Consider the following 8,337-nt stretch of genomic DNA (forward strand, 5'->3'; position numbering starts at 1 on the left):
TTCTTGTTGACTGGGCGGGGCTCTCTGTTCTGTTGACTGGGCGGGGCGCTCCTTGGATAATGGTACAGGAAATGCTCCAATCTTATTCTAAAGATTTTTTGATACATTTGTCCAAGATGTTTAATTTAAACTTGTTTCATTGATACATTGCAAGTTTTTTTCATAAACTTTAAAAAGTTATTTTTAATTAAGTATATTAGGGGCCGGATGGAGATTGTACAAGGGCCACTTTTGACCCTCGAGCCACATGTTGCTCACCTCTGGTATGGTTTGTTCATGTATGATTTCTACCAGACTACACGACGTAATGGTTTGCTGGCAGCTAAACGGCGCCACACACAGGTCTGGCATAGTTACTACAGCATTTGTTTGTTTTCTGTGTTTACATTTGGATGAAAACGTTTCTGCAAACGGTGCTTTATAAAAGGAGAATTTTTTTTAAACTGGCAATAAAAATCTTCCTGTGTGGACATGGGCTAGGGGTTGTTTTACAAGCATGCACTCTGCCTTGTACTGTGCAGTCACTTTACAGCCTCGTGGCCGTTTCTGTTTGTAGCTTCTGTTTTTGTTCCGACGTTCCGGTTGAGACTTTGTTTTATGCGCTCGATGCCACGGTGAAGAGACGCTGACGCTCCCTGAACGGAAGCTTTTCAGGAGCCGGCACACTCTTGGTCTTCAACTCCAGGTTTCTGCAAATGTACAAGCAGAACTACTTGAAGTGTAACGAGGACTCAAACAGGATGTGTGGTTTACTCAGGGACAGCACTTTACAAATAAAATAATTAGATCGTTTTCTTGTTTTGCACATCTGCTTCGGGACATTTCTGTCATAAAACAATGGTGTTGGGAAAGCTGCTTGAATATTTGTTAGACTTGAGTTTCATTCTGAAGCCGTTTGTGTCATGAAATGTCAACTCACTCATCTGGTGTCACGTGGTCTTCGTGCTTCAGGCCGTCTGCCAAAAACAAACCAACAAGTATGGAGACGAATCGGTCTCAAAGTAGACGCACAAGATTTGTTCAGTACAATAAGATGCACGAGTTTCACAGCCGCGTGCTCGGTGCTTGTGAAAACAGCTGTTCAGTCTTCAAATAAAAACCACGTGTCGTTTCTCCTGCTGCAGTAATCATGTTTCTGTCTGTTGTCTTTAGCGTCAGCAAAATAACCTGACACATTTCAATAAAACTCAGAAAGCACTGGATGTTTGTACCTTTGCGTTTGATGTGGGGGGGCTTCTCTTTCTGCTCCCAACGATCGCTGCCCTCGGAGCATCTGGTCGTCTAAACGGGGAAAATCACAAAATGTATTTAAATCACTGAAAACACAAGCTGGTGTTTAATTTAGGAGCTTTCTGTTCCCTGACAGACCTCGGTTTTTGACGTTTGGTCTCCGAGCCGCTGCAGGACCACCGTCATGTCCAAACCCTCGTCTTCCTCCTCCTCTTCCTCTCCTCTGCTTTGAACTTCCTGCAGCCTCGTCTGAAACTGCTGCTCCAGGTTGAGCCTCCGGAGTCGCTCGTTCTCCTCCGCCGTTCGCTCGTCCTTGGCCCGAAGCAGCCGCACCTCCTGGTGGAGGAGCTCCACGGCCTGAAGCCTGCACTGCTCCTGCAGTTTCTCCTGGGCCTCCCTCCTCCAGGGGTCACGCAGCTCCTGGTGGTCTCTCGGCTTTACGGGACCTGTGGTGTTCTGCTTGCGGGGCGGTTCTTGGAAGGAGACGTGTTTCGTAGGAGGGATGCTCGCTCGGGGCTGTTCTGCTCCGTCTCCAGACGTGGGGGGTCTTTGCTGCTGCCACAGAACCGGAGGCCGAAGAGGCTTCTTGGCTGCAGGTACTGAGCTCTCGTGGACCCGAGCACCTCGGCTCTGCTCGTTCCTTTTCTTCTGCACCAGAGAAGAGCTGAGCTGGAAGGTGGAGAGCGGAGGGTTTGACTGCGCGCTCGCCGCTCGGGTCAGAGGGATGTCGATGCGCATCGGCTGGACTGAAGGCGCAGGTGTGGACTGCTGCGAGAAGGGCGTTCTCCAGACACCTGCAGGACTTCTGTGGCTGCCACGCTTTGAGGGAGAACTGCGACGGGAGAGGACGTCGTCGGTAGAAACGCTCGAGCGTATCGGGAACGACGGCGCTCGGTCCTTCCGTGCCGGGGAGTTGTGTCTTTTGTCCAGCAGGTGTCCTCCACGGTCCACGCTCAAGTTGTCCTGCGAGCGAGCCTGACGCTTACACACCAAAAAATAAATAAATGAAGGCTTAAATTTAATTCTGTGATTTTACACGTTTGAATCATTTCATGCTCGATGTTTTAAAGATGTAACGATGGGGATGAGTTTGTTTGGACACTTTGGATAAAGAAAAAACACGAAGGTCACAACTTTTCATCTTCCTGTTCAACAGCATCTAGATCAGGTTTAGTCTCATGTTTGGTTCTGATCCAGTCCTGGGTGTTCTGGGTCATTACCCTGTGGGACGCCTCCTGACCTGCGACTGAGACCAAACTTCCTGACACCTCGTGCTCCAGAAGCTTTTCCAGTCCACCTGAGGTTTCACTGGTCCCAGCACAGATTCAGGACCTCGTCAGCTTTGACCCACAACTTTTGTCTCATCTGTCCATGGGACATTCTCCAGAAGCTTTGTCTTCTCAACCAGTCTTTGTTATGATCTGGTGTCCTCCTCAGTCGTCTTCCATTAGGACCACTTTGTCTCAAACAGACGGTGTGATCTGACACACATGACCTTTGACCTTGGAGTTCACCTCTAATCTCTTTGGAAGTTGTTCTAGTCTCTGGGTACCATCTATCTCATCTGTCTCTACAGTTTGTCCTCTTGTGGACACCTGACACCTTGAAACGAGCGGGCTGATTACAGACTGAAGACACCTGAGAGCTGATTACAGGACACACCTCACAGTGAAGTTTCAGTCTTCTAGAGCAGTGGTCCCCAACCCTGTTCCCTGAGGAACACCATCCTGCACGTTTCAGTTGTTTCCTGCTTCAACACACCTGATCCAGTGATTTAATTACGTCCTCGAGTTCTGCAGAAGCCTGTTAATCACCCATTCATTCAAATCAGGTGAGTCAAATCAGGGAAACGAGGAAAACATGCAAGATGGCGTTCCTCAAGGACCAGGGTTGGGAGCCACTGTTCTGCAGGTACCATCATCTTTGTCAAGACCGTTTTTTTGTTTGTTTGTTTTTATACATTTGTTGAATTCAAAAGCAACGACTAATTTTCATTTGAAGGTTTTCAGTAAAATCTTAAATTATTAGTTTAGTCAGTTTCAAGTTTTGCGTGACCGTTTTTCTGTCTTTAACCAAAGTACGAACAGATTGATCTGCACGTGTTGCAGCAGCAGCTCGGCAGGACGTACCATCAGGGTTCTGCTGGAGGAGCTCGGTCCATCTGACGGACTCCGAGACATTTTCAGGGTTTGCTGTGGCCGGCTCAGTTCAGACACAACTCTGTCCCTGGATTTCGGGTTTGGGAGCGTCAAGTACTCCCTGTGAAATGTCTTGAAGGCAAAAACAGAAATACTCGTCAGGTAAAAGCAAATATTTAAGATTAGACACCGGTTATTCTGCATTTCTAGTGTTTGAATGAATTTTGTTCCTTAAAAAATCTTTGTTTTGTCAACAACAAATGAGGCCGCTCATCGTGCTGAGACAAACATCCCTACAGTGAAGCACGGCGGTGGCAGCATCATCCTGCGGGGACGGTTTTCATCACACTGAAGAACTCGTCAGAGCTCAAGGACACTTGGACACTCACCGTGTGTGTGTGTTTGCGCGAGCGTACGTGCGTGCACATGTATTTGTTTGTTGATGTGTTACCAAAACCTTATAAAAAATTTAACATATAAAACTTGTGGTAGTAGTTGAGGCTGGAACCCATCACACAATCTGAGCACGAACACATCGCACAAGATCCTTGTTGAAAGTTTAGCCGTTTGGAGACCACTCTTGTTTGTTAGCAAAATATCTTATGAACCACGGGATGCGTCTCTACAACTTTTGGAGCCGACCTGATTTAAGACGGTCGTCTCGGTTGACTGATCTTAGAAAACACTAAAACAGCTACAATGTGGTTGATGCACCAGACATCGAGCTAAAGTTTGGCGTGGTAGTAGCTGAGAGTCGTTCAGAACATGCTACAAGTGCGGCTCAGAGTTTTCTCATAGAAATGCATTTAAAATTTTAAGCTTTAAAGCAGGCCAGTATAGAAAATACCTTTTGGAACCTGATGTAAAACCAGTTCTTAAATGTTAGTTTTTCAGTTTCTGGTTCTGTGTCTGTTATTTGAGCCGAGTGTCTTTATTATTATAAATTGTCTGAGGCTGCAGAAAACACAGTATTTAATAATCGTGTTAAAAGCTTACGTCAGTGCAAAGGTTCATGCTGGAAACTGATGACACCAAGTTTCTTTGGTCATCAGGGTCATCTGGTTCTGATCCAAGCTGCAGGTCAAAGTCTGCTGAACGAGCAGAAAATAAAAGTGCTGATTTATTCTCACCCTCGTGTTTTAAACGTGTTTCACATAAAGGGCGCCCTCACAAACCGGCCATGTTGGGGTCGGAGCAGTAGAGCTGCCTGTTTCTCTGCTCCTTCTGTCTTCTGCTGCCCCGGAGGAGCCACCCTGAGGGACACCGGTCCACGACACCATCCAGCGTGGAGGCTCCTTTAGGGTGGTCTTCACCCCCTGATGAGAAAGTTTGAGCTAACGGGTGGTAAGAGAGAAAAGCCTTGATGTTTTCTCAGGTTCTGACCTGCACTGTCAGAGGGCGGTCCATTCAGCAGCGCTCCCAGGCCGTGGTAGCTCGCTCCAAACTTTGCGACCTGTAAGGTCACAATGGGACCAGTTTGCATCAAGATGGCTGCTGCCCTGAAACAAAGATCAAGAACGTTAAGAAGAAGACCGCAGATTACAGGCGGCGTTTCTATCATAGACCTGCTTTAAATTAATGGACTAACATTTCTTCAAGGGATGAACGTCACCCGTTGTCTTTTATAAAAGAGTTTGAGACTAAGTTCATCTTTCATCCATTTATTTCCTTTACCTGCCTTTCTGTGAGCAGGGCCGGCCCTAGAGTCCAATGTGGTGCCCTAGGTAAGACTTGAAGTGGTGCCCCCTGTGCAAATATTTAAATCCAATCTTTTTACCCACTTCTTCCATTTTGGGTCACGGGGGTTGCCAGTGTCCATGTCCAGCAATCACTGTGCGAGAAGTGGGGGACACCCTGGACAGGTCTCCAATCCATCACAGGGACACCCTGGACATGTCTCCAGTCCATCACAGGGAGACATCGAGACAAACGAGACAAACAACCATCCACTCTCTCTCCTAGGGACATTTTAGAGTTACCATTCAGTCTAATGTTTTTGGTCTGTGGGAGGAAACCGGAGTACCCGGAGAAAACCCACGCAGCACGGAGAGAACATGCAAACTCCACCCAGAAAGGTCCCGGGTCAGGATTTGAACTTGCGACCTGCTTGCTGAGAGGCAGCAGCTCTACCAACTGAACCACTGTGCCGCCCATTTTACAAACATTCCCAAACGAAATGAACCAGTTTTTTTATTTGACCGTTTATCTTTAGAAACCAGGTTGTCCATTTAAAATAAAATATACTGAATTTGAAACAGAATGTCAGGAGCTTCCATCAGCCCCGTCATCGTTTACTGATGGCAAAGATAGATCGGTCAGGGGGCAAGCCCCCCCAGAATTTTTATTTTTAAATCTACTCAGTACATTTCTCAGCCATTTAAAGATCATTTTACTAAATTGCTAGGATGAATAAAACAACACGATCAGTATATTACTGACAGCTGGCCTTTAAGTTGTAGTCCACACATGAATTATGGTTTTACTCTCCATATCTAAGTCTAAGCAGTGGGGGAGGAGGGCGTGAGCTAAACAAAGTGTCCTTGTTATTAATAATAGTAATATTTTATACTTTTGCTGTGCAGCTAGATTAGTGTGGTTGTTGTGTTAAATGACAGATATGAACTCATTTCCTTGTAACCATTAGTTTAAAGCTCACACAGTCAGAGGGGGCGCTCTAACCTAAACCATGCATGCAGCCCCTGTGGTTCTGATTAGGGTCTCCATGCAGGTGTGTTTGACCAGCAGTGCACGGAGCAGAGCACACATGCACGGGTGAGTAGCAGCCTCAATAAACCTGAACTGTTTACAGCCTAGAAGCATCTTCTTGTGTTTCAACACATTACCAAACTGTATTGATCCTGTATTGATCCTGTGTCGATCCTGTATTGATCCTGTATTGATCCTGTATTGATCCTGTATTGATCCTGTATTGATCCTGTGTCACTGGAACCTAAAGATCCCTACAGGCAACTTATTTGACAGACTCAACTGACACTGATTTGATGACCTACTACATACAATAATATAATTTAAGTCATTGTATTTTATATTATTTCATATTTTCATTTAAATTTAAAATATATTTGATAAGTTTAGATACAGTCAAATAATGTGAACATGTATCATAACGTGAAAATATAAGTGAACGTGCTGTGAATGAGGATGATTGTGAACTGGGATTGCTTTATTTAGTTATTTTTACACATTTTTATTTAAAAAAAGTAATAAATAAGCTGAGGGGCTGACAGTCCTTCAGGATGAGATTCAGCAGAGCCTCATCCAGCATCTGCTTCCTGGAAGCTTGATGGTTAGAAAAGAGATGAAGAATAAATTAATAGGAATTAATTATCAATAAAGCAGCTGTGAGTAAGTTGTAGAATGGTTGTATACCTGAGTTTACTCTGGATGTATCTGGGACTTCATTCTCATGCCTGGCCCTTTAATGCAGTGATCTACTATTTGTGTATTTATTTCAAAAGAGCCATATTGACGGATCAAAGTCAAGGGGAGAGCTGCGATATCACCCCGAGTCACTCAAAGAAAAGAAAAACAGAACAACCCACCTATGAACAAAAAAGAAACGCAACCAGCGCATTATCTGTTTAAACAAAATGTAATTAGTCCAGAGATGAGAAGCGTGTCCTTGACTTTCTTCATGTTGTGTTTGTAATTTGTTGCTGCAGCCACACTGAGACATTCAAGCTGGGCATGGGTCAGTGGTTTCTGTGGTTTTGCTTGATGGTGTTCATGGTTGAAAATGTTGACACTCAGGTGTAAACATTTCAGTTTTTAGCTTTTACCCCAATCCCATGAAGAAAACACAAGTCAACTACAACAATGGAAACCAACGTCCATGCTCAGCAATGAATATGCTGTAATATGTGTACGGATGAAGAAGCCCCCTTCATATTTCCGCCTGCCCCCTCATGTAACCATGCCTAGAACCGGCCCTGTAATTCTGCTGCTTCCTTCACTGCAGATGACAGAAGGTGCAGAGACGGTGATGATCAGCTGATCCATCTGAGGTTAACAGGACTTTTTTTATTTTTACCTGTACCGGCCGGTTTGACCTGCCTCCTCCTCAACAAGTAGATAAACACAGTTTTATATTGTGCATTCTCATTTTCTTTGTGCCGTATGATTCGTGAAACCGCATCGTAGAAGCCCGAGCCGACAAGTGCAATTATTGCGTAATGAGCCAGCACGTTTTAAAAATGTACTGGCTGTGTTGGTGTGTTGTTGTAACCAGTCACTGGAGCCGCGCAGTGTGTCTCAGCATTGAGGGGGTGGATTTATTTAAACATGAAAGCTCCGTCGAACAAACGCCACATTTAACCAACAGAAAATGATGTGAATAGTAAACTAAGATTGATGTTGAAATGAATTTGAATTCAGATGGATCAAGTGGAAACTCTAAGAACAGGACGAAACAAAATTAAAACAAATAGCTTATTTTCCGATATGAGATCAAAATGGTCCCACACGACAGAAAGCTTTCTTTTGGTTTGAGGCTGCTTCATAATTCTTGATGGATTTAATGATGACCAAAGATTCTTTAGGCAGATGCATCCCGTTGACAGATACGCTTATAAACACAGTTTGGTGCGTCGGTGTCAGTTCGAAACAGCTCCTGTATCGGTCACGTGACGTCCTCATAGCGACATGCGCGCCGACAAAAGTTTTGTTCTACGAGTTTGACGCATGCGCCGATGCATCGGTGTTGACGAACCCATCAGTAGTGCAGCAGCTTGAGGTGGTTTTAGTGCAAGCAGCTGCTTTAGCACATAGACCTTCATATTTTTATCATAGACTCTCATATATTTTTAATTATAGACCATCATAATTTTTTAATTGTAAACCCTCATATTATTTTATCATAGACCCTCATATATTTATCATAGACCCTCATATTTTTATCATAAACTCTCATATTTTTATCATAGACCCTCATATTTTTATCATAGACTCT

At 44.6% G+C, this 8,337-nt stretch overlaps 1 protein-coding gene across 1 annotated transcript in view; it reads right to left on the reverse strand.

Annotated features, from left to right (window-relative positions):
* Positions 1 to 595: 595 nt before the first annotated feature.
* The window catches only part of LOC119427247 (afadin), a 25,977-nt gene continuing 18,235 nt past the window's right edge, over positions 596 to 8,337 (reverse strand). The window contains exons 18-25 of the mRNA XM_037694827.1: positions 4,728 to 4,867; positions 4,544 to 4,684; positions 4,365 to 4,459; positions 3,360 to 3,500; positions 1,369 to 2,211; positions 1,212 to 1,281; positions 920 to 956; positions 596 to 689 (exon numbers count right to left, since the gene is read on the reverse strand). Of these exons, the coding sequence (XP_037550755.1) occupies positions 596 to 689; positions 920 to 956; positions 1,212 to 1,281; positions 1,369 to 2,211; positions 3,360 to 3,500; positions 4,365 to 4,459; positions 4,544 to 4,684; positions 4,728 to 4,867 (1,561 nt within the window). The remainder of the gene's footprint in view (positions 690 to 919; positions 957 to 1,211; positions 1,282 to 1,368; positions 2,212 to 3,359; positions 3,501 to 4,364; positions 4,460 to 4,543; positions 4,685 to 4,727; positions 4,868 to 8,337) is intronic.

The sequence above is a fragment of the Nematolebias whitei genome, chromosome 21, assembly GCF_014905685.2.
Source record: "Nematolebias whitei isolate Nwh7 chromosome 21, NemWhi1, whole genome shotgun sequence".
In the NCBI taxonomy this organism is placed as follows: Eukaryota; Metazoa; Chordata; class Actinopteri; order Cyprinodontiformes; family Rivulidae; genus Nematolebias; species Nematolebias whitei.